Below are 27,738 nucleotides of genomic sequence, written 5' to 3'. Positions count from 1 at the left end.
ATGTCCTCTAGGTTCATTCGTGTTATCATAAATGAAAGAATTTCCTTCTTTCTTGAGGTTGCTAGTGTATTCCACTGCGTAGAATACCATACATGGATGCCATATCTTGTGAATAATGCTGTAATGAACATGGGAGTACAGATATCTCTTAGACATGCTGATTTCTTCCTTTTGATAACATACTTAGAAGATTGCTGGATATATGATAGTTCATTTTTAATTTTTTGAGGATCATTCATATCATTTTCCATAATGGCTGTACTAATGTATATTGTCACCCACAATGTGCAAGGGTTCTCTTTTCTCCACATCTTAACCAATACTTATTATCTTTTGTCTTTTTTATAATAGCCATTCTAACAGATGTGAGGTAATAGCCCATTGTGGTTTTAATTTTCATTACCCTCATGATTAGTGATGTTGAGTATTTTTCATATACCCATTGACCATTTTTATGTCTGCTTTTGAGAAGTGCCTATTCAAGTCACCTGCCCATTTTTTAAATTGGGTATTTGTTTTCTTGCTGTTGAATTGTTTGAGTTGCTTACATATTTTGAATATTAACTCCTTATTAGATGTGTGGTTTGCAAGTATTTTCTCTCGTTGTATAGGTTGTCTCTTCACTCTGTTGATTGTTTTCTTTTTGCACAAAAGCTTTTAGTTTGATGCAATGAACAAACCAATAAGGAATATGAAGACTTTGAATCAGTAATCAAAAAAACCCCCCAACAAAATAAAACGTAGTAGTACTTCATTTCTTCACTGGTGAATTTCTATCATTTAAGAAAGAATTAATGTCAGTCCTTCTGAAACTCTCCCAAAATAATTGAAGAAGGGGGAATACTTCCAAGCTCATTTACCAGGGCAGCATTGCTCTGATACCAAAGCCAGACAAGGACACTGCAAAAGAAAATTATAGGCCAATATCCCTGATGAACATAGATGCAAAAATTCTCAACAAAATACTAGCAAATTAAATTCAATAACACATTAAAGGATGACATACCACAATCGAGGATGGTTCAACATATGCAAATCAACATATGTGATACACTATTAACAGAATGAAGGGTAAAAGTTATATAATCATCTCAGTAGAGTCAGAAAAACTTTAACATTTGAGAAACTTTAACATTCTTTTATGATTGGAAACTTTTTAGTTAAGGAAATTCTGTACTTCCACATAATAAAGGCTACATAAGATAAGCCCACAGCTAACATCTTAATAGTGGTGAAAAGATGAAAGCTTTTCCTGTAAGATCATGAACAAGGGAAAAGATGCCCACTGTTATAACTTCTACTCAATATAATACTGGAGGTCCTATGCAGAGCATTTCAGAAATAAATAAATAAATAAATAGCATCTAAATTGGAAAGGAAGAAGTAAAATCTTTTACATGTGCACATGATATTATCTTATATATTAAAGACCCTGAAGTCTATACCAAAAAAACTGCTAAAACTAACAAATTCAATAAAGATGCAGGATACAAAATTAAAATACATAAATCAATAGTGTTTCTGCATACTAACAATGAACTTTGGAAAAAAGAAATCAAGAAAGCAGTTCTTTTACAATATCACAAAAAAATGCGTAGGAATAAATTTAACCAAAGAAGTGAAAGATTTGTACACTAAAAGCTATAAAACATTTATGAAAAAGTGAAGAAAACACAGTGAATGGAGATATCTAATGTTCGTGGATCTGAAGAATTAATATTGTTAAAATGCTCCTAGTACCCAAAGCGATCTACAGATTAACTGCCATCTCTTCCAAAGTTTCAATGACAAGTTTCACAAAAATAGGAAAAACCATCCTAAAACTTGTGTAGAAACACAAAAGACCCTAATAGCCTAAGCAATCTTGAACAAAAACTTTTTCCACTTTTAAAAATTGGTCACTGAGTAGTAGCAGATGATCTGAGAGACAAAGAACTTTGAAAATAAAATGTCATTCAGAAAGAAGTAATAAGTTGAACAGGAAGAATGATATATGTCTGAGAGGTTGAATATTACTTTCATGTCCTGAAACCATGGTTGCTTTCAGCTCTGGTGTTTCATTATTGTTATTTAACAAGTATGGCTCAGTTGAGAGACAAATAAGTTGTCTTCTTTTAAATATTCAGTTTAATCACCAACACAAGGAGGTCCTTTCTTAGAGGCTTCATTCAGCTGCTTCAAGTATTGCTATACTCCTAGGAGTTTACTCATTCCAAGGAGACTAATTTGCTGTTCAAAAGTTAGTTGAAGAAAGTGATGGGGATTTTTATTTTTATTATTTGGAGACAGGGTCTTGCTGTGTTGCCCAGGCTGGAGAGTAGTGGTGCGATCATGGCTCACTGCAGCTTTGTTCTCCTGGGCTCAAGCTATTCTCCTACCTCAGCCTCCCAAATAGCTGGGAATATAGATGCATTCCACTGTGCTAGGCTAATTTTTTTAAAGTTTATTTTTTGTAGAGATGAGATCTTGCTGTGTTGTTCAGGCTGTTCTTTTCTCCTGGGGTCAAGCAGTCTCCTGTGTTGGCCTCCTAAAGTGCTGGGATTACAAGCATGAACATATAAGCTAGTGATAGCATTTTTAGCAGCTGTTGATTTTACCACTGCTACGTTGTTTCATAATTTAAAAGTGGCCCCAACAAATTTTATGTACCTTGTCTTGTTGATGTGATGCCACTGGTCCTTGCCGAGACCTCAATGGTTCTTAATGACAGGATGATTCATTCTTCAGTATTATGTTCATTCAAAGGTTATGTCAAAGGATTTCATTTCCTTAATTTATACTCATATGCTTAGTCATCTTGGCTTCCTTGCCAAATTGGATGTGTGAGAAGGTACTTTCAGCCCATCTCCACACTGAACCAAAATTAGCCTTTCTTTCTTGAAATCTAGTCCAGGGATAGCAAACCAGTGGTCTGTGAGCCAGATGCAATTTGCAGATATGTTTTGTTTAGTTCTCATGATATTTTTAAAAATAGTTGAATTTTATATCATATAAAAATATACCATAATTTCAAATCAAGAGATTCATATAAATATCTGGACTTTCATATGCTTGAACCATTGGAGAAACTGATTTCAGTGGCCTCTTATTCTCTCATGAGAAAAAATGAATTGCACTGAGTAATTGTCCTGTTTAATCAGATAGACTCTATCTGATTTGCTCCAGCATTCACTATTTCTGTTGCTTTACCTGTCTGGCCTCTGTAGCCACTTGGATTTAGCCTACAATGTCTCTGCTTTTCAGCCTGAATCACCAACCCAGATTATCCTTTCCTCTTTGATAAAGCCTCCTTAAGCGTATATTCCTACTCGTGAGCCACAGACCTATCACTAAAATCTATGAAAGAGAGTTTTGTAATTCTGAACCTCAGAGAGGATGGAGTCTAGGAGTTAATCCCTTTCAGAATTCGTGTTTTGTTTTTTAATGCAGATCTATTTACCTTCTTTCCTTTAATTATCTCTGTTTACCACAGAGTATTGAGAAGGCATGGCCCTTACGAAGCCTCAAAAGATTTTGTTAAATCATTCCCCCAAGGTAATGGATGCCTACCAGCCTTACATTTGCATAATTAAATTGTCCATTGAAATGATTCTTCCCACAGCAAAGATCTGTTTCAAGCCAATTGTTTTTTCCCTGGTAGAGAAGCATTTGTCAGCTTTTTTTTTTTTTTTTTTAAATTGAGGTATGTTTTCATAACCATACAAATCCCTCGTTAGGTGTATAATTCCGCATTAATTAGTAAATTTAAGGATTTGCACAACTATCAGCACAAATCAGTTTTAGGATATTTACATCACCCACAAAGTTCTTTTGTTACCCATATCCAGTCAATCCCCACTCTCACTTCAAGCTCAGATAAACACTGATCTGCTTTCTATCTCTATAGATTTTCATTTCTGGATGTTATATATAAATGGAATTACATAATATGTAATCTTTTGCTTTTGGCTTCTTTCACTAGAATAATATTTTTGAGTTTCATCCATGTTATAGAATATATTAATAGTTGTTTCCAATTTATTGTTGATTTATAATATGTTGTATGGATATAATACATTTTGTTTATCCATTCTGCAATTGATGCACATCAGAATTAGTTTGTTTTTGGCTATTTGGATAATGTTGCTATAAATATTTGAAAACAAGTCTGTGTGAACATATTTTTATTGCTCTTGGGTAGATATCTAGAAATAGAATTTCTAGGTCATATGGTAAATTTATGTTTTAAAGAAATTGCCAAATTGTTTCTCAAAGTGGTGGTACCATTTTGTGTTTTCACCAGTAATGTAAGAGGGTTCCAGGTTTTCACATGCTCATCAACACTTGGTATCATCAGTCTTTCTTTCTTTCTTTTTTTTTTTTTTTTTAAGTCTCACTCTGTCACCCAGGCTGGAGTGCAGTGGCGATTCTCCTGTCTTAGTCTCCTGAGTAGCTGGCATTACGGGCATGTGTTTTTGGTACAGATGGGGTTTTACTATGTTGGTCAGGCTGGGCTTGAGCTCCTGACCTCAAGTGATCCGCCTGCCTCAGCCTCCCAAGTGCTGAGATTACAGGCATGAGCCACCGTACCCAGCTCATCAATCATTTTGCTTATGGCCATTACGTGGGTGTGAATCCATTGTTCACAATTGTTTCATTTTGTATTTCCCTAATAACTTTATGATGTTGAGCATATTTTCAAATTTTTATAACCCATTTGTGTATGTACCTTGGAGAAATGTATTTTCAAATCTTCCCGCTTTCAAAATTGAGTTGTTTTTCTTCTTATTATGAAGTCTCAAGAATTCTTTGTATATTCTGAACTAAGTTCTTTTCCATAAATATAAATTTCAAATATTTCCTTCTAGTCCATCTTATGTTGTCATTTAAAAAAATAATGTATTTGAAGAGCAAAATTTGTAATTTTAGTGAAGTCAAATTTATCATTTTTTCCTTTTGGGATTGTACCTTTGGTACCAGACCTTAAGAAATTTGTATCTAACCCAAAGTAATGAAGATTTTCAATCTGTACTTCCTTCTAAAAGTCTGTTTTTTGAGTTAATTTTTATATATGGTGTGAAGTATGAATTGAAGTTCTTTTTTTCAGTATGTATATCCATTTTTACTGCACTACTTGTCAAAAAGAATTTCCTTTCTCTATTTAATTATCTTGGCATCTTTCTCAAAAATCAGTTGACCATAAATGAAAGGGTTCATTTCTGAATTCTCAATTCTGTCCCAGTGAACTACATGTCTGTCCTTATTCCTATCCTACACTGTCTTGATTACTGTAACTTTAAGGTAAGTTTTGAAATCAAGTAATGTAAGTCTTCCAACTTTGTTCTTTTATCAAAATTGTTTTGTCTATTTTGGGGTCCTTTGCATTTTCATGTAAATTTTTGGATCAGTTTGTCAGTTTCTAAAGAAAAGCTTTATTAGATTTTCATAGAGATTATATATTTAGTCCATGGATTAACTTGTAGAGAATTGTTATTTTAACAACATTGAATCTTGGAATCCATGAACTTGAAATGTCTCTCCATTTATTTACATATTCTTTAATTTCTTTAGTGTTCAAGTCTTGTAAAAATGATTTCTAAGTATTTTATTTCTGTTGATATGTGAATGGAGCCATGTCTTAATTTCACATTTGGATTGTTTGTTGCCAGTATATACAAATGTTATTGATTTTTATATTGATCTTATATCGTCCTATGATGTTGCTAAACTCAATTTTTGGTTCTAGTAGTTTCTTTATAGATTTCTTATAATTTTCTACATATAGAATAATTTCATCTGCAAATAAAGACAGTTTTATTTCTTCTTTATCCTTTAATATCTATTTTCTTGCCTCTTTGCACTGGCTAAATTTCCCAGTACAAAGATGTGTGGAAGTGGTGAATGCCTTATGCCCTATCTTAAGGGGAAAGCATTCCATCTTTCATCATTAAATATGACGTAAGTATAGAGTTTCGCCTGCCCCACATGTCCTTTATCAGTTTGAGGAAGTTCCTTTCTCGTCCTGGTTTTTGAGAGGTTTTCTCATGGCTGTTGGATTTTGTAGAGTGCTTCTTCTGCATGTATTGAGATGATTATTTGGTTTTATACTTTATTAATATAATGTAGTTCATTAATTGATTTTCAATGTTGAACCAACCTTACCTTTCATGGAATAAATCCCACATGATCATTGTGTATGATCCACTGTATATGCTGCTAGATTAAGTTTGCTAGCATTTTGACAAAGGTTTTTGCATCAATGTTTGCAATGTATATTGGTCTGTGGTTTTCTTTTGATCTTTGCCTAACTTTGATATTAGGCCTCTTAGAATGAGTTGGGAAGTGTTCCCGCCACTTCTGAATTCTGAAAGAGTTTGTGTAGAGTTGGTATTATCTTTGAAGGCTTCATATAATTAACCAGTGAAGCCATCTCGACTTGAGCTTTTCTTTGTGGGAAAAAATTTAGTTACTAATTCAGTGTTTGTGTTACAGGTTTATTTACATTTTCTATTTCTTCTTTAGTTAGTGTTGGTAATTTGTGCCTAACAGTTTTTCCATTTCACCTGTTGTTTTATATGATTGGGATAAAGTTGTTTGTAGTATTCCTTTATAATCCTTTTAATTTATCTAGCATCAGTGGTGATTTCATAGTTTCATTACTGATTTATATAATTAATATCTTCTCTGTTTCCTTTTTATTTATTTTGTTTTGATATTTGGTCAGTCTAGTGAAAGTTTTGTCAATAAGACTTTTGGTTTCATTCATTTTTATCTACTGTTTTTCTATATATTTTGCTGAATATATTGTATGTAATATGATACCACTATAATATATAATAATCTCTCTATATATGAAGCTTAAGTTACTGATTTGGAACTTATATTCTTTTTTACTCTAATGGTTAAAGCTATGAATTTTTTCCTGAGCCCTGCTTTATCTACATCCAAAAAATGTAGATATGCTGTAGTTTATTTTCATTTACCTCAAAATATTTTCTAATTTCTCTTGGAATATCTTTGTGATTTAATATCTAAATATTTGGAGATTTCTAAAATTTCTCTCTGTTTTTATTTCTAACTTAATTCTGTTGTGATTATAGAATATATTTTGAAAGATTTAGCAAACCCTTCAAATTAATTGAGACACTGTATTTTCTAGCATTTGCTTAATGTGTAGAATATCCATGTGTGCTTGAAAAGAATGTGTATTCTGCTGATGTTAAATGCTGTATTTTATAAATGTCTAGATTTTTTTGATGGTGTTATTTAAGTTGGTTGTCTCTTTTCCAATTTCCTGTCTAGTTTTTCCATCAGTTATTGAGCGAGAAGTATGGAAATCCCCAACTATTAGTATTAAATTTTTTTCTCCATCAATTCTGTCCATTTTTATTTTAGTACTGTGGGGGCTCTTCTGTTCAATGCATATGCATTTCTAATTGCCACATTTTTCAGATGTATTGACCTTTTATCATTATGACTGTCCTTTTTGTCTCACAATTTTTCTTGACTTAAAGTCTATTTTGTCTAATATTGATATAGGCATTCCAACTGTCTCGTGGTTACTGTTTGCATGATGAATCTTGTTTTTCTCCTTTTACTTTAGCCTATTTATATCTATGAATCTAAAATGTGTCTCTTATAGATGTTATATAGTTTGACCTTGATTTTTATCCCATCTGATTTCTACCTTTTGATTTGTGTTTCTTCCATTCATAGTTAATGTAATTATTGATATGGTTGGATTTGTATCTTCCATTTTACTGTTTTCTGTCTCATAGTTTTTCTTGTTCCTCTTTTCCCTTTCTACCACCTTCTTTTCTATTATATATATGTAGTGTGACATTTTATTATTCTGTTTTGATTTTTAAAAATAAAATTTAAAAGCATTTTCTTAATATCTGCTGTAGGGATTATAATACACATTTTATCTCGTCATAGTCTACTTCAGGATAGTACTGACTTAATTCTAGTGGAATAGAACTGCTTTGATCCAATATAGCTTCATTTGTTTTCCAAATTTGTGTTTTTACACATATATTTAGATATTTTATAAACACAGCAATGTAATGTTGTAATTATTGCCTCATACAACTTTAAGTCTCTTAAAGAAATCAGGAGATAACAGAAAAATTTTGTATTTATATAGCCTTTTATTTATATATTTACCATTTTTAGTGCTCTTCATTTGTTTCTGTCAATTTGAGCTACTGTCTAGTGTTATTTTCTCTCAGCTTTAAGGACTTCATTAGGTATTTCTGCTTACAACAAATATCCTCAGTTTTTTGTCTGGGAATGTTTCATTTTACCTTTATTTTTGGAGATAATTTTCCTGGATAGAGAAATGTTGGTGGACGAGTTTGCTTTCTTGTTTCTTTTAGCACTTCATTTGTCTACCTTCTGGCCCTTCTTATTTCTAATGAGAAGTCATTAATCATATTCTTTTTCCCCTGGACATGATTTGTCATTTTTCTCTTGCTGCTTTCATGACTTTTCTCCTTATCTTTCAACAATTTGACTATGATGTGTCTAAGTGTGGATCTTTTGGGTTTTATTCTAGTTGGCATTGGCTGAGCTTCTTGGATCCATAAGTTACTGTTTTCCATCAAATTGGGACATTTTCAGCCATTATTCCTTCAAGTGTTTTCTCATCACCCTTTGTCTCTCTCCTTTTTTTCTAATTCCCATGAGAAGTATGTTGGTTCACTTGACATCCCATAAATTTCTCAGGCTCTGTCCACTTTCCTCCTGTCTTTTTCTCTCTGTGTCCTTCCAACTGGATGATTTCTATTGATCTATCTTCCAGTTCACTGATTTGATCTTTTGCTCTTTTAAATCTACTGTTGTGCTTACTATACTGAGTTTTAAAATTTCAGTTAATTATACTTTTCAAATCTGCACTTTTTATTTTTAAGTAGTTTTTCTTTCTGTATTGAAAGTTTCTATATGTTGTTCATTACTGTCATGTTTTCCTTTAGGTATTTAACATAGTTTTCTTTTAATTATTTTCATATATTTATAATAGCTATTTTAAAGTCTTTAAAGCCTTTGTCTGCTAAATTCTACACCTGGGCCCATTCAGGGACATTTTTTATTGACTGCTTTTTTTCCTCATTGTGGATCACACAAGTTGTTGTCAAAAATGTGTTTTTTAAAGTAACATGTGATAGTAGCTCTGAATTTTGACTATTTTTTTCCCTGAGGGTTGGTTTTGTTTATTTTTTTATTAATAACTTCCTTTGTCTTAATCTATGGAATCTATATCCCTCATGATATGTGACTGCTGATTTCTCTGCTTAGTTTTTTTTCTTATTCTAATTTTTACTTTGTAACCTGGTTTCCTAGAGATTGTCCTGTGTCTCTGTAGCTTAATTGTTATTTAATGATTGATCAGAGGTTGCACTCAAACACTGGGCCCAGCCAGTGCTTATGGAACTGTGTGGGAATTGAGGAGCACGTGCAATATTTAGGCAGTTTGGAAGTCTGTACCAGCTTTAACTTTCGACTGGGCCCTCTTTCATCTCCTTTGTGCGCATCATTACCTCCCAGTCAGATTGTATACAGTAAGGTGGGCAGACTGGGTAGCCTGGTGAATGTACATAGCCTCTGTCTGCCTGTCTCATCTTAATTTACCCTGTTATGTTTCTTGCTCTACCACCAATGTGCTGCTTAGCCCTACCAGGGCCATAGCCTTAGACTTGTAGAGCAGGGCACTTTCCTTATTAATTTCTTTCAGTTTGCATTCTTCGTGGACAGTATCACTAATGGGTTTTTTGGCCTCCACTCCAAATCAAATCAGCCCCTTCTCATGTCAGCCCCTTCCAGAAGTGAAGCTGCTAGTTTTTATGACCAGCCCTACCCTGGTAGAAGTACTGTCCTGACTGAGCTATAAAGGAGTGGGAGCAGCCCCAGGCAAGAACATCTCTGACTCCCACTGTTTTTAGGCAGAGTTCAGTGGTTCCTCACAAATAAATGTTTCTTAATTTGTTGTTTATGACTGCTCAATTTCCAGAGCCATGAAATCATTGTTTTTGATAATTCTGTCCAGCTTCATAGTTGTTTCTTGGGGAGATTTCCTGACTTACTTCCACATCACCAAGTCCTGCTTCACATGGCAACTGTTAAAATGGCAAGTTCACATGCTGAAGTTCTACTTATCAAGGAACCATTCTATAGATTCTTTGTACCATTTTGGTACAAATTTTGGATCTCTGGTAATCAGAACAATCTGTTCGCCATGCTACCCAGTCAGCCCACCTTGCTATACAATCTGTCATCTGAGTCCTATTTGATATGAGGAATTTTACATTTCTGCAATAATTGCCAGTAACTTTTTTGTGTAGTATTTTCTTTTGAATACCACATGGATGGCATCTGACACTGTTTGTAATGCTGAATTTAATGGAAGTTTACAAATAAGTTATCTATGATTCTCCTTTAAAAATGCAGATATACATATATGTATATAGTATTATATCCTGTCTCTTCCATAACACAGAATGTTTAAATGGTTAACATTTGTGCTGCAGTATAGCTTTCTGGCTCATGAAAAATGAAAGCTATCAGCGATCTGGGCAATAAGATTCATCGCCAATAGTCACTAGCAACAGCACACAGCATTTTAATATCAGCGAGGTCCACAGCTAGCAGTAAGAGCTGGTGTAATTGAAAGACGTTTAGGTGCAATCATTCTGCTGTTTGCTCCTTGCCAGGTTCAACATGGGATTGTGTGAGTATTTGAAGAAAACAGTGATTTTTTCCTATCTTTGAAAGATGTAAAAAGCGTAGATTAGTGCTTAAATTTAAGGAATATGGTAATTTAAAATCATGTGGCTCTAAAATAAAAAGGTATTTTATTTGTCTGGTTGATTAAAGCTTTAGAAAAGCTACGCCTTGGATACAAGTGAACTGATAATTCTGGTCTAATGTTGCCGTGGTAACAACTCATGCTGATATAATTGAGAACATCTTATACATCCTGGTTCGAACATTTTCTCCCTGCCATTTTGAGTTGTTCTAGTGGTATATGAAGGAGGCTGGGATAACTAGCTTGAAAGAAATTCAATCTAGTTATAGACATCTTTGGCATTAATCTGATGTTTACTAGTGATATCTCATGCTAGGCAGTTATGCTTTGTTTCTAGGGGCTTCTCTTTTTAAAACAAAAGAAAGCTCTTTTCGTTTTCTGTGTGCTGCGTGCTCCAGTGTGTGTGTTTACACCATCGGTTCTTCTCCCTCTAGAGATTAGCATAACTCCCTTTGCTGTTGGATTGTTGTTTTGAGCAATATGTTTTGGAAAGGTTGCTTTTCATCATGAGTGGTAAGTATGCTCTCTGAGACTCTGCAGCTGTTTATTTTAAAAAATATATTTATAAGAGGAAAAAATATTTTTGAAGGGACAGCTATAAAGCCAGAGCTACTGTGAATTATATTTTGCAGTGATGCTTTTGTACTTAGGCATTTTAGTAAATTGCCTTCAAAAACCAGTAAGAACTGTAAACAATTAATGTCACTATTAATAATCAATACCAATAACCAGTTTCTGATTTTTTATGGTTCGATTTATTGTATTTGTTGGGTACTGTTATTAATTGTGTTATAAATTAGTAAATAGACTAACCATAAGAGAGGATTTTCTTTTAGTATCTGATCCTGAAGATAATTAGTTTAACTCTCCTTTGATTAGCTTTGTCATCCTAATGCTAATTTTTGTTAGATTGTTTTTATTAGATTTTTAAAATAGTAATCTTGAAAATAAGATGCTGCCAAAATTTTGCTGATGTCTTGGTTGTTTTTACCTAAAATTTATTGAGAAATAAGGATTTAATGATGAAATAATTAGAGTATTTGGTTTTGTAGGTTTTGTTAAAATGTTTAATAAACAGTTTTTTGGGGAAATAGTTTTTTAGAATAAGTACACTTGTGACAACTAGTCTCTTTTTTATTGTAATGTGATTTATTTTTTCTAAATATTTCCAAAACTGTTTTTTTGAGAAAATATACTACAGTATGTACTGCAGTTTATCACAGGGTAAAAGCTGTCACTTCAAGCCAAACCTGCAGCTAAAAATAGATATCCTGTTGTTAGAGTGAAAAATATTTGCTTAGAGCATAATTCATTAGCATCTTTTGCTTAACTAAAGAATAAGATGCTTGGAAGTTAACATTTGATTCAGATATTTTTAGGAGAAGTAGAATATGGTTTCTCTGATAACATAACAGTCTTATAATTTGCATTTAAAAGATTTGGAATTGGAATTTAGAAACTGAAAGGTGGATTTTTGCTGTATAATGATAGAATTCAAAATTGATGAACCTTTTCTTTCATAACTGGAGATCACCTCATTATAACCAATAATCATTCTTTATCCTGCTGCAGTACAATATATCTTAAACATTGTTATATATTTGTTTATAGAATAATACTAGGTATTAAAGGGACATTTTAACATGTAAAATATTAAGAATTAACTGGATTGTTGTTTTCCTGTTACTGAAATAGATCTTTCTGATCTGCTTTTCTAAATTTGAACTAATATTACAAAATCAACATAGCATTCCTTAGGATTTCTATGGATATCAAACTGAATATACCTGGTTATCATACATATTTTTATTTGAATCAGGCCAATATATCAATGTATATTTTCTCTTTGAAAATTTGGCATATAATCTAGAATCTTTAGGTAACCACTGTGGTATTCTGGTGGTTTTACAACAGGATGGATTGGATTTAGCTGAAGAAAAATGTTGCTTCACTATTGCTTTATTTTTCTTTAAAAAGCTATGCATTATAGATAGTATTTGATATATTTGATTATATTGGCCTTCTCTTCTAGCCATTTTATACCACAGTAATCATAGTAATCACAGCTAGGCATTCTGACTTTGTCGAGATTGCCCAATTTCAACTGATTTTAATCATGTCATAAATGGTTAAATGCCCTAGCCATTTCAAAATGTGGAAAATTAAAAGTGAAGTGTGGTTTTATTTGTAAAAATAAGCAAGTGCTAGGCCTTTTAATCTAAGTCTACAACTACACATGTGGTATTTTTGTGTACGTGGTACTTTTCTCGTTATAAGGCTATTCCTTTTATCCTTTGCCAATTAAATGTTGGTTTTCTCTGAGAATCCATCTTTGGCCTTCTTTTGATGCTACATTCTCTCCAAAAAATCTCATCCATGCCTACGTTTCAATCATTACCTGAACATTCACTTCAAAAGTGGATTTTCTTTTATCATCCCTAAATCTGCTCCATTTTTATTGACTCTGATATCTGTTAATGATCTCACTGCCCATGCAGGAAGTGAAAACAGAAACCTTGGTCATTTCTAGGTTGTTTCTTACCCTCAGACATGAACTCAGTCATTAAGTTCTATTGATTCTACATCAGAAATCACTCAATATTCTCCAGTCTTACTGACTCTGGGAAGGCTTCTAGATCTCTTCTCAATCCTATTACAATAACTGCATCACTGGTCTCCCAGCTTCCAGTTTTATATCTTCCAGGCCGTTTTCCACATTGAAAGTTTTAAAATGCAAATATGCCCATTTTTTAACCTAACGTGAAAACTTTCAATTATTCCCTATTGTCTTTAAAATAAAAGTTAAACTCCTTATTAGGTCATATGCAATCAATGACTTACCTTTCTGGTTTTATTTGCAAAATCTCTCTCGCAAGTTTTGATCTAGCCATACTACATTACATATAATTCCTTGCTACCTTTCCATATTTATAGTCTTTATCATAAAAATTCAGAAAACCAGTTAGTATCTCCGACACTGACCCTGTAGAATTAGGTGATTTCTCTGTACTCCCAAAGCACACTTACAAACTATAACAGTTATTGTATTATATTGAAATTATAAATTTGTGTGTCACTTTCTAATCTCTAAATGTTGAACTCAAGTCAACGATAGTGCCTTATTCATTGTATGTTTCTAGTAGTCACCCCAGTACCTTGCCAAACACAGCAAGGAACCCTATAAATACTTATAGAATTAATGATAAACTAAATATAATTCATTTTTACATACTTGAACACTTTCCTTACATTGCCAATGAAAAATATCAGTGTGGGTTTTGATTTTTTTGTTCAAAAAATACAGTAACCATAGTATTTACTTGTTCCTTCATCAACTTTGTAGGATGAAGTCATATAAAATGCTTAAGAAACCAAGTTGTACCAGTCAGTACCTTTATCTTTCTAGTATTTAAAAAAATTGGTCATAAGTGTGAAAAGAGCCTTCACTTTCTAAATGTTTTTCTTAGACCCTTTTTGTGAAGTTTTTGCTCTTGTTAAGCAAACAAGGTCTACAAAGAAATACTAAAGGAACCTCTCTAGAAATCAGTCAAACTATTGTAAGGCCCTTTTGTTTAGAGGATGTAGCAACTTGCTCAAATAAGCTTAAGCAGAAGAAGGTACTGGTATTGGGATGCAGAGTATGTCATGGAGCTCAAAGGCAAAAGTAGAGTTGAGCTGTCCCAAAGAGGAGAATTGATTTGGAAAGCTGATTAGAATCATAATAGTACCTTTCTCAGTTTTTCTCTCTGAGATCACATGATGTCTTTACTTTTTTCCTTGTATTTGCTTTATTATCTTCACTGTGTAGTGAATAGGTTTCTCTGATGCTTGTGCAAAGTGGAGCTTAGTCATCTGAAAGTTTCAAAATTTACATGCTTTCCTAGTTTATATGCTTATTGATATAACTAGCATCATTATATCAAAATCCTGGGTGAGAACCCTGGCCCAGCTGTAGTTGAGGGCAAATCTCTGAAAAAGAAGGCATGAATCTGCTATGAATTACAACACCATACAGACTTGAATACCAACACTTCATTAATTTCCCTTTCTGGATTCTGACTGAAAATCCTATAAGAAAAAGAAAATTGGGAAAGCAGTACATCATTTCTGAAATTAAAGATGGTTATTTGCCGAAATATGTACAAGATTTTGATGATCAGACTCCAAAGTCTAATTAACAGTTTTAATTTGAGTAGCTTTTCTTCATGGAAAAGAAATAAACAATAGTTTCACCCTCACTAACTTGGAGGGATGAGGAAAGTAAGTGGAAGATCCAATACTGCTCATTACTTTCATTCTAAAACAGCTATAATGGGACAACCAAGAATGTATTAGGCCATTTCAAGTTGAAAAGTAGACTCTCTTTAAATACAGAAGGCTCTTTCCTAACGTAGAAGGCATCACTACCAGCAAGGAGTCCTATAGTCCTGGCCACATTCCCATTTATGAAGGTCACTGGATGACTTAACTGATAATGTAAATATGTGTACACTAAATGATGTGAAGAGTTTAGTCTAACAGCACCTAAATAGGAAGTGAGATGGGCCAAAGAAAAAACACTTACCTTATTTGGGGCATTTGTAAAGTTTTGAAAAGCTTATAATTGTTCATGAATGAATAAACAAGAAAAGCAACAATGCAGAACCTATAAAAGAGGTTATACACCGTAAAACGATAAAGTCACAGTCTTCAAGAGGTAGAGAATGAACTTATATTTAGAAAATATTTGTGCAGGAGAGTATAACACAAAAAGTTATAGATTCCATCTGTGTTAATTCTTAAAATTTTAAGTGAGTATGGAGTTAGTGAACTAAGACATGAAACAAAGATAAAACAAGAACCTAGAATGAAAAGATTACTGGCTGAGAGGCAGGAATGGAAAAGAAGCATAATGATGTGATATGGAGAAGTTATAAGAAAATAAACCTGGCATTTTCAGAATATAAAGCTGCATTAGAGGCAGTAAAAAGCAGAATAATCACTGCAGAAAAGTAAATTAATAATGTGAAGATCTATCCAGATAGACCCTAATAGAATGTAGAGGAAATGGACAAGATAAAAATTATAAGATGAAAAGTATGTTAAATAAAAGCAGGACAAAAAATTTAAAAAGAAAATAAAAAGACATTTTACAAATTGAATGGATAGCATTCCAACAGAACAGAACAGATATGATTTATAGAACAGAAGCAATAATAAAAAAATATGATTCAGGAAAACTCGTTAGTTAAAGAAAAACCTGAATCTGTAAATTGAAAGACCTCATTTTGCTTTGACAAGATTAACAAAGATGTCAGTACCTAAATATATCCTGGTGAGTATTTGGAATTTCCAGCATTAAAAAAATGAAATCCATAAACATTCTGGTGTCTTTTTATCTTACAATCTTAACATGAAGCTTGTCCTATAAAGAAAAAAAATCCAAAATTGGAGACTAGATAACTTAAAAATCTTTTCAGGCAGAAATTATTGAAGATCAACAGCACCTTGAAATGCTGAATAAACTGTAACAAGTGCCCTTTTAAATGAATACCTGAATTTACTCTTTAAGTGAATTCTAATTTAATTAGAATTAAAATAAATTCCCGAAGTGCAAAAATTGAAGTGGTAAATGAAAACCGGAGCTGTACTTCAACAGGGCATACTTCAACTGCCCTGAGGACATTTTTAGACTTGGTGGGGCTTTCGTTTAAAATGGCCTCACAGAGATGGAAGACAGGTTGTTTAATGTATGCGGTTTAGGATTTCTTAGCACCCTTTTTAAAGCTGGGATCCTGCAAGGATCATAACCTCAGTGAAAGCTTAGATTAGAAAGTAAAACCTCTCCACTGACAAAAGGAGAAAATAAGGAAGCTTGTGTTTCTTGGCTTGGGTTCCTGGGAGCAGGGGAGGGATGTGTGTGCATGTGTAGGATGCCTCTCCTGAGAATTTTTAATCACCTGCCTCCTCTCAAGCACGTTTCAGTTTTTAATCTGTATTAATTGTGTGGTCTAGGAACCACCAATAAAATACATTACCAGAAGAGTTGCAGGCTTGTAACATATACTCTGTACCAGGCAGAAGCTAATACAAAACCCTTTACTGGGACACATCCTCAGACCAAGACCTGCAGGTTTCTCGCAGATAAAGCCCCACTGAACTTTGTGTTCACAATCCAGAAACAAAAATAGACACACACACACACACACACACACTTACACACATACTGCAAATGATATTTAGATACAACAGGATTAGAACCTGCTAATAATGTCAGCAGACGTAGTAAAATTATCACATATCTCTACTATATTAAATTAGTGACATAAAAATAAATATGAGGGAAAAAATGTATATAATTCTAACAGAGCCTTAAAATATACAAAACAAAATTGATCTATGTAGGAGAAATTTTATAGATATAGATAGAGAATTCTTACCCAGTAATTCAAGAATACACAGGAATATGTAGAACACTTACAAAATTAATCATATGACTAAACGTATTCAACAAGTTTCAAATAATTGATATACAGGCTACAGTATATCAATTCTTAATTACTTAATTACCACAAGGTAATTAAGTTCAATCAGTAATAAAAAACTTTTAAAAAATCACACAAATATATACATTTGGAGATTTAAAAATTTTAAATAACTTACCAAAGAATTAACTGGTAAATTTAAGGTGTAACTATGTATCAGAACTTGTGGGGTGCAGCCAAAGTGGATATAGAATTAAATTTTAAGTGCTTAAATTAGGAAAAAGAAAGACATTCATGATATAAGAAAACAAGTTTAAAAAGCCACATGGTTAATCAAAACAAGAAAGAAACTAATAAAGACATGAGCAAAGATCAGTGGGTAGAATAGAAAATAAAGATACATGAGAATCGAAGATTAGTTTATGGAAAAATATTTTAAAGGACTAATTAGAACTATACCTATTTTAAAAATTGAATCACAGAAACTTTATTCAGAACTTAACAAAATTAGGACTGGAGAGTTTTACATACAAGTTTTAGGAAACATTCAAAGAACAAAAATTTCAATCTTGTATGAAATTTTCCAGTGCATTGAAAAAGAGAAAACACTCTTAAATTCGTTTATTGATTCTAGGATAGTTTTACAAGTCGAGTATAGGAAAAGAAAATTAGTTAGATACATTTTCTCTGAAGTTGGGAATAGGAAAAGGATGCCCACTGCCATTTTTTCTGTACATCATTGCACTGTTAGTCATAACCCGAGCAGTAAAACAAGAAAAACATGGACAGAGCCAAATTGTCATTATTCACAAATGATTTGTGATTGGTTACATAGAAGACTCCAGTGAATCTACCAATGTGATTTCAGAATTGATAAGAGTCTGGCAAGATTGCCAGACATAAAAAACAAAATCAATATATAAACATCAGCTATGTTCTATACATCAGCAACAAACAAAAAAGGTAATTTTTAAAAATCTACCTTTTACAATAGCAACCAAAGTGCTAAATAACCTAGGTATAAATCTAATAAAAGTGTAATAAGACCTTTAAGGGAAAAAGTATAGAATTCTACCGAGGGATATTTACCTAATCTTTAACAATAAGATATGATTTTTTATACTCATTAGATTAGCAAAAAATGGAAAGTCCAACATTAACAAATTTTGTTGTGGATATAGGGCATCAAGGATATGGTGGAACAATAAATTGATGCTACCATTTATTGAGCCATTTGTTACTGCCAAAGTTGATACTGTGCATTCCTTATCATCTAGGAATCCATTCTTAACTCTATATTGTTGGGTAACAAGACAAAATATTTGAATTCAGGCCTTTCTGGAAAATCCTTGACGTATGATTGTAGTAGATATAATACTCCTACAGGAAAAAGCTTTATTGAACAATTAAGGAAGTAAAATATACTTCAAGGAGCATTTCAGAGGTTGCCTGTGTCATTAGTTTTATGACTATAAATTTACTTTGAGTTTTCATTACAAAATTATATAGGAAACATCACTAGTCAAACATGGCATGGATGGCCTACAAAATCCACAACATCCCCAGATGAAGAGCTGTTGGGAGAGAAAGCATGTACATATGATTAGTTGTGAATGAATACATTGTGTGAAATCATAGTGTATCCATCTATCCATGTAGATGTGAGTCAAATAAGTTAATGTATTTCTATTAGAATGATTATTTAAATATATGTCTCATTAAAAGTTAATATTTTTCCATATAAAACTATAATAAAAATTTTTATTTTTTACAGTTTAGTGAGTCAGTCAATTATGCTGTTCCCTTGTACTAAGACTTGATGAAAAATTAACAAGTAATAAAACACAGAGAGGAAAGAAGAGTAAAATAAATATTGTAATAGGAAGTGTAACTTTCATTGCCTATTAAACTTGCAAATAATCATATATATGTGACTTTAGTCTTTATAGAAAGACTAATTAATCATCTTAGAAATCAAAAGTAGGCATAGTCCAATCCAATAAACTGTACAATTACAACTGAAGTATTAAAGTTGTTTTTTATACCCACTATCATTTTTAAGGTTATAGTGAATTTAGTTTGAATCAGTATGTTTAATATGATGAGGCAAGTAAAGTGCCCCTTCAGCAAAGTGAACACAATTATTCTTCAGTTTCAAAGGATAGAAGATGATAATGTATTAGCACATCTCCAGAGAAAAGTTTTGGTTGGTTTTAAAAAAAGGATATCCAAAGAATTTCTTGTAATCCTTATATAAAACATTTTTGGTATGTATATTCAATTGTTATATCATTCTATTTCTATGTGCAGTACAGTAGCGAACATGTATAGATGGGTAATTTCTTGTAGGTATGTTATTTTATATGTTATTTAATCTCTGTTTATTCTTTTTGATCAAGCACGCAAATCATCAGATGCATCTGGTAGGAAAACCTTTTTTTACAGAATAATTCTGTTACTTTGATTATTATAAGCTAAATTTTTATGAGATATTTTGTGGCAATTAGAATATTTTGTGTGAGTTTTTATAGTTCTGTTTACTGACAATATTTTTAGTGTGTATGTATGTGGGGAGGGGGAGAGTATTTTTAGAAATACCAAATAGAGCTCTAAAGAGGTAGATGTTTGAATAGGGGTGGAAGAAGACAGACTAATGCATTCCCCTAGATTTCCACTTTCCAGAGATTTTGGCAAGATTTTGGAAGAAATTGTTCTCTTCTGTTATTTAATGATAGAACGTGGTATTTGCATAGGTAACTTACCTTAGTTTCCATCCTGTTTTGTTCTTTCTGGCATACACTAAATAATTTTTAAATAGAATAATGCTTTTATTACGGTAAAGGAGAGAGATGAAAATAATGACAAAGACAGTGGAAGGAACATGAATTATTATCTTCTCAGTAACAAATTTTTAAACTGTTATTACAAAAATGACACTATTAAAAACACATTATTGTTTGTGGTTCCTAATATTTTATCTTTCTCTAATAGAAAATTTTTAATAGCCCTGTTCCTTATTCCCTACAAAAATAGCCATCAACGTCTAACATACTGAGACCTCTAATTCTCATCATCCCTCATTATTTTATCTGATTCCCCTCTTCCTTAGCAAAAGATCTTGCCTTCTATTTCCAGGGAGAAATAGAATCTAGCAACTGTGAACTAACTCGGTTTACTCCTGTTTTTACCCATGCATTGAAAAGCACATCACTATGCCAAAAAATATCTCCCTGATTCGGCACCTGCTTGCCTGTGCACTTCATCTCCCACTGATGTTTTACATGTACCCAATGCTACAGTTATTACAAGTCAGTTGCTGTTTCCTGGATAAACCATGCTCTTCTTCCATGCCATTTATATAAGATCACCTCAGCCTAGGAGGTCTTTTTCCCCAACTTTATCTGCCAGAGGAGTTCTTTATCTTTCAAGATTCAGCACAAATGCTGTGTCATCTATTATGCCTTACTTTACTTTCCAAGAATTTCCCCCTCCCAGCTCTCACAGCACCTTATAATTGCCTTTGTTGTAGTCTTTGTCCCATTCCATTATAATGATTCATGTAAGCTTCTCATTTCCTTAACAGTGGAAATATGTTTATTCTTTGTAGTATTCAGAGTCTAGCTCAGAATCTGACACCACTAAATGGTGCTCAATAAATATTGTTGAAAGGATTGTTAAACCAGCACTGAGGAAGTGGAATGACTGAAAAATACTAAAGTCTTTCAAAAGGAAGAAACCAGGTGTTATCATGCATAATGTCTTTCCTACAGTATATTTTGACTGAATAACAGAACTCCAGAGATGGTATTGCAATAGTTACAGGATATGTATGTCAATACTTGCTTTTTAATATTGTTGTTATGAGGACTATTGTTGTGAGAACTTAAAGTTTTTGTTAGTTGTTTTAAGGAAAATAAGAAGGTTATTGATTTTGGCACTAAACAGTAGTTACTGATTTTTATTTCTTTACTCTTTAATTTTAAGATAACTTACTTGAATACAGATAATCAAATAATTGTATTTCTACATTAACATTTTATTTCTGTATATGGTATTCTGAAAAAAAGCGTATTGGTGACTTCATGCTAATATGTTATTCATATAATTTAATCATTGTCTAATTTATTTTTTGGACACAAGCTTGCTCCTCTTCAGAAATATCTGGTAGGCAATTACTTTTTAATAAAACAAATATTACCTTTAAAATTTTTTGTTTATTGTTTGCAAGTTTTTATTTTCCTTATAAAGTATACATTTTAAGTATATCAAGTTAATAAAATATTTTCATTGATGAAGGAAATAGTTTGTTTAGTTTTGTTGGGTTTTATCTATATAAATGATTTATATTGCAATTTCTTGTGTGATTATTTTAGAAAGAATAATTATAGCACCATGAAACAGTAAAAGATGTACAAGGTAGTAGAAGAAAGATTAATAAAGAGTAATAAAGTAAAAGAAAGATAAATAATAGAAGAAAGATTTATAAACTCTTAATACAAAATATGAATGATACTCAAGAATTGGATAATGGTATACTATGACTAATAACATACTCTTTTTATCATATGCAGTAACCTAGTTTATCTTACACAGCAGCCAAAAAAACTAATGAATACATTTGTTAAATGTTAATAGTGAAACATTCTTATAGTAGAATTATCTGAATTATATGGGATGCAGTTATGCTGTGCGTGAATTTTCAGTCAGTTTTCCTAATGTTTAAAATAAACTTTAAAATCTGATTTTTAAACTGTATTCTATGTTTAAATACATTCACAAATTTGAGGGGGGATAAGAACTAAGTTGTGTTTTTATGAACTTGTGAAAATGCATAAATATTGTCTCTCTTTTTTTTTCATCTCTTGAATGTGGGTGAATGTTCCTGCAAACAAATCTTGGGTGAACATATAGATTCCTTTGGTATGCGCATTTCCTTTAGAATGCAATGTGATAGACTCTTTAAATCATACAAACAGAAAAGATATATAATTGAAAATGTATACTTTTGGGAATAAATTTTTTGCGTGTCCTCTTTTTTGTAACATCTAGTTTGTTCAATTATTTACCAATAGAGAATAAAATGTATTTCAGAAAAATCATTCTTGAAAGTATTTTTTTCTTAAGAAGAGTTACTAATCACTGTTAGATGCTTTGGAGATAGGTATCTATGATCACACAGTTAGGAAGTATTAGAGCGAATATTCTAACTCAGATGTGCCAAGCTCCAAAACCATCATAATAGTTTAAATGCTTAAATGTAGATATGGCTTATATATTAGAACACAATAAGTAAACTAAAAAATTGAGAACTTCAAACTATATACTTGATAGGGAATTCTGGGTTGAATGTAGAGCAGTATTTGAATCTGGCTGTCTCTCTCACATCTTATTTTATTAATTAGCTGCCAACACTTTATTTCAGTGGATAGAAATTATTTAAATTACCAGAGAAAAGAAAAGCATTTAGAAGCTACATCCACCAATATCTAAACATAATAAAATTCAAAGCAAATACATGTGGTTTTAGATTGCTTATTGTTTTAGGGTTACACATAATCCAATATATTGTGAAATATTTTATTTTTGGTAAATTTGTTATTAAAAGATGTGTATTTTGATTAACTTATATTTTTACAAAGATTAACTATGTTCATCTTTGCACCTACATAGTACACATAAAAACTAGAGATTTCATATGTGTAAATATTGTCATATGAGAAAAAATGTTTCAGGAACAGGTTTTCCTCATGGAACTGTTTAATAACATCATACTTAGTGCCCATCCTTTAATGTACTCAAAAAGACAATCCCTTTATATGTTGAAGTAATTCACAAAATGTAATATATTTGATTAATGCTCATTTCTGATAATTTTCACATAAGACCTTTATAAAAACGTTTACTTACTCTCTACAGTATTATTTGACAGTAAACTCAGGAACATTGATGAATACAGAGAATATTTTAAAGAATTTCTTGCATATTCTATTAGTGAATAAAACTAAATAATACCTGAAATTTTTCTTTTAGCTTATCACCAGGCAGGGAAAAGATATTTTTTTCAACTTACCATCTTTGACAAATACTGTCAGTCCTTGCTTTGATCAGTTACTTTTTTCTTAACTCCAGATCCACTTAGCATAAAGTGACAGGAGAAACTGAAACAGGATGTTAAGTTTTTTTTTTTTTTTTTTTTTTACCTTCCCTGACTCTTTTCTTTGTCTCTAAATTACTTATACTCATGTAGGCATCTGGAGAGTTTATATTGCAACTTGATGTGCAAGTTCTAGAAATAAAAGATAACTAAAAATATTTTTCAGAAGAAACAAGAGGTATATTTTGGGAATCACAAATTGTTTTTTCTTAAATGCCACAGTGCATGTTGCAATAAATTATGTTTTTAATTTAATTTATAGCCATCATGTCCAAGTGAATGCCATGTGCAGATATGTCTGCTCCATGTGAAAAAAAGAAAATCTTACCTATAAAACTACTCTTTTTCTTTTGTAACTAGCGCTTTAATTTTTAGAAGCAAGGATGACTTGAACCATCCTAAATTCCGAGAAAAAATAACAATTTGGCTGGGCACAGTGACTCACACCTGTAATCCTAGCACTTTGGGAGGCTGAGCCAGAAAGTTCACTTGAGCTCAAAAGTTCGGTGCAAGCCTGAGCAGCACAGTGAGACCCTCGTCTCTACAAAAAATAAGAAAATTAGCCAGACATGGTGATGCACATCTGTGGTTCCAGCTACTCAGGAGGCTGAGGCAGAAGGATTGCTTGAGCCTAGTAGTCTAGGCTCTAGTGGACTGTGATCATGCCACTGTACTCCAGCCTGAGTGACAGAGCAAGATCCAGTCTTAAAAAAAGTAATAAAAATAAAAGAGAAAAATTTGCCACCCTTAATCCACCCCTCAGGAAGAATTACATTATATTTGGATGATTAGGTGAAAATTCTTTGATTCATTATTTAAGTGCATGAGATTTTCCTACAATGGGAAAGTTCTAGTTTAAAAATTATTTTTCTCAGTTTTTCTAAAATAGGCATTCTGAGAGTATTTTACAGTAAAATACAAAGGATAGTTTATAGAAAGTACTAAAATAATGTCTTCAGAGATTCATACTCTAATGTTACTTAAAAACTAATGTCTGCTCTTGGAGCCTGTCATCATCATTTTGGAATCTCAAAACATTTAAAATGCCAGAAGCCTTTTTGGTTAGTAACGGTGTTTTCCCAAAGGTATGACATTGGTATGACATTTATAAAGGAGGAAAAATAAAGTATGTTTTAAAATAGGTACCTGTCTCACTTCAATACTACTGTATCATTGGGAATCTTAAAGAATCTGTGAGCCCTTCACTAGTATAGTCAGGTTTTATTCTTATACCTAAAGATATGAACAACAATACATTTTGTTAATGCTATTTTATCTCTTTGGAATATTTTTCCTATTTGTTTTTAAACACCTGAAGTTGTTTTCTAAGATAGCTTTTGAAAATGGGGAAACTTTTAACTGGTTCATCATTTAATTTACAAATTTAAAACTTCAAACGATAGCTCTGTAAAATAATGTGGCTATTTTATACGTACATTATTAATCAATATATAAACATTTGGTTTTGAATTGCTTTACTTTAGTTTACATTTTAAATTGAGTATTCAGACATTTCGTTTATGCTGCAAATTTAGAATAAGATTGTTAAACTGGATTTTTTGTTGTTGATGTTTTGTTCTGTTTTTAAGTCTTTGTTGGTGTCCTTTATGTGCTAGTCTGTGCTTTTATTTTTTCCCTTTGCCATTAGTAAAGAGAATACAAATCGAATACATAACATAAATCCTTACACCTGAAAACAACTCTTTATCAAAATCAACTATTTTTGAAATTCTACAAATCAGTAGGTTAATGTTCTCCAGATGTTTTAAATTCTTGTATCTAAAGGCTCTATTAATATCACTGATGGCGTTTTTACAGTCACTATTTTGTCCTAAATTAATTTCTGACTTTCTTACATTACTTTCTGCTGTGTTTTCAGGAACAGAATTTTTGTTATGACATTTGAAATTATCAAAGTGGTTTCCTTATAGAACAATATTAGAGAATCTTAGAGATTTGAGAAGGTTCTTAGAGATACTAAATAGCTCTTTAATGTATCATCATGATAAATATACATTTTATCACAATAGATGACATGTCTTTTTTAAGCAAGAAAATATATGCAATATAAATATTCTTATACATATTGTAAATATTCTTACAAGATAAATTTGTTTTTATATGTATATTTTCAGTGAAAGAGTTTCTAGCCAAAGCCAAAGAAGACTTTTTGAAAAAATGGGAGAATCCAACTCAGGTAAGGATTATTTAGATTTTTCTACAATTAAAAACCTTGTGTTAATAAAATCATGATTCTTGCCTAAGAAATGTATTACTTCAGAAATTTTAATTTTCATGTGGTATTAGTAAACAGAAGCTTAAAATGGGAATTTTGCCATAGTTATACTTTGATGTATTAATTAATAATCTTAATGTATACCTAAATTACAGAAGGAACTAATTTCCAGTATAATACCTAATTATAAATTTGATACTGATTCCAAGTTGCTATAAAATCTTAATATTTTCAAATATATTAATTTTGAATCATGCCTTTGATAGCATACTTACAATTTTTATTAATTACAAAAATAAGAGTCCTTATGTATGGTTTAAAATTCTCAATCATAGAGAGTTTGGCTATCAACAACATCCCTGGTAGATGGGCATCTTTTTTATCATCATTTTGATGGGGTATGTTCTATATTGTTTAAGTATTTTAGATCTTAACTAGGATCTAAAAACTGTATGTAAAAAGCCATCTATACTTTATAAAAATAATATTTTTGGAGTTATAAATAATGAATGAATTTTAATAGTAAATTAAATTTTGTTATACTTCAAGTTCTGGGATGCATATGCAGAACATGCAGGTTTGTTACATAGGTATAAATGTGCCATGGTGGTTGCTGCATCCTTCAACCATCATCTACATTAGGTATTTCTCCTAATGCTGTCCCTCCCCTAACCCCCCACCCCGCAACAGGCCCCAGTGTGTGATGTTCCCCTCCATGTCCATGTGTTCTCATTGTTCAACTCCCACTTATGAGTAAGAACATAAAGACCAAAAAAAAAAAGAAGTCATTATTTGAAAAAGATATTTGCACATGCATGCTTATAGTAGCACAATTCACAATTGCAAAACTGTGGAACCAACCCAAATGCCCATCAATCAACGAATGGATAAAGAAACTATGATAGAATACTATGCAGCCATAAAAAAGAATGAATTAACACATTTGCAGTGACCTAGATGACATTGGAGACTATTATTCTAAGTGAAGTAACTCAGGAATGGAAAACCAAACATCATATGTTCTCACTGTTACGTGGGAGCTAAGCCATGAGGACACAAAGGCATAAGAATGATATAATGGACTTTTGGCACTTGGTTCGGGGAGAATGGGAGGGAGGTAAGGGATAAAACACTACAAATATGGTACAATGTATAATGCTCAAGTGATGGATGCACCAAAATTTCACAAATCATCATTAAAGAACTTACTCATGTAACCAAATACCACCTGTACCCCAATAACTTATGGAAAAACAAAAAATATTGTAACCAAAAAAGTTAAATTTTGAAGGTCTTTTCTTTCTAGCTCAAAAGTTTTTATTTCAAGTATTTTCTCACTGAAGAATTCTAAGTAAATATTTCTTAAAGATGCCATTACTACCAAGATTTAGAGTATGAACTATAAGTTAAAACATAGCCACAAAGATTAAACATTGTGATTACAAAGTATTGGACATTGTGTAACATGAAACAATAAGAGAGGTAAGGAAGATAACGTATTTTTATAATACAAATAAAAGCAATGAAAAAAGCATAAAGAGCAGAAACACATATTCTGTTGTCTGTTAATAAAATTTGTTTTCATTATTTGGTTGGGACTATGGTGAACATTTTAATCCACCTATGTTGATAAAACCTAAACTTAAATATTAATTCAGTCAGAATTAGAAGGGCTTTTTGTGTTGATAAAAAATCTTATAACTACTTTAAATTGTTTTAAATTTTAAGCTGCGAAATCAAAATATGATGAAAACAAGTTATAAGTGAAACAGAATTGCCTGCTCTCTGTAATGATCCAACAGGAAGCTAAAATGGGTCTCAAAAGGCAAGGTTTGATTTGAAATACAGATAAAATCCAACTACAGTGAACTGTAATACCTATACAGATTCCTCACTGGATAAAGAATCATATTGCATCACATTTTTCTCAAGCTAAACACTATATACTGGGCCTTCAGAATATTTTTCTGATATTTTCATGGAGTTCTTTGCAATGAAACCTATTAAACAAAAGGGTTAGCAATTACTACTTGTTGCTGTTTAACACATAATTTGTTCCTAATAATTTTCATTTTGTTGTGGCAGGAACAAATTTAATAGA

At 31.9% G+C, this 27,738-nt stretch overlaps 1 protein-coding gene across 19 annotated transcripts in view; it reads left to right on the top strand.

Annotated features, from left to right (window-relative positions):
* The window catches only part of PRKACB (protein kinase cAMP-activated catalytic subunit beta), a 167,825-nt gene that overhangs the window by 86,748 nt on the left and 53,339 nt on the right, over positions 1 to 27,738 (top strand). For 7 of the 19 annotated variants that reach the window (XM_007978153.3, XM_073007161.1, XM_007978147.3 and 4 more), the window contains exon 2: positions 25,537 to 25,598. In XM_007978153.3, coding sequence (XP_007976344.1) covers positions 25,537 to 25,598 — 62 coding nt within the window. Of the gene's footprint in view, positions 1 to 9,000; positions 10,706 to 10,768; positions 11,297 to 19,646; positions 19,671 to 21,387; positions 21,412 to 25,536; positions 25,599 to 27,738 lie in introns of those variants that run through there. The other 12 variants (XM_073007164.1, XM_073007163.1, XM_073007169.1 and 9 more) reach the window with 10 other exon arrangements.

Source organism: Chlorocebus sabaeus, chromosome 20 (assembly GCF_047675955.1).
Source record: "Chlorocebus sabaeus isolate Y175 chromosome 20, mChlSab1.0.hap1, whole genome shotgun sequence".
Lineage (NCBI taxonomy): Eukaryota > Metazoa > Chordata > Mammalia > Primates > Cercopithecidae > Chlorocebus > Chlorocebus sabaeus.
Note: the sequence above shows the minus strand (reverse complement) of the source record. Positions and strands in the feature narration are given on the sequence as shown.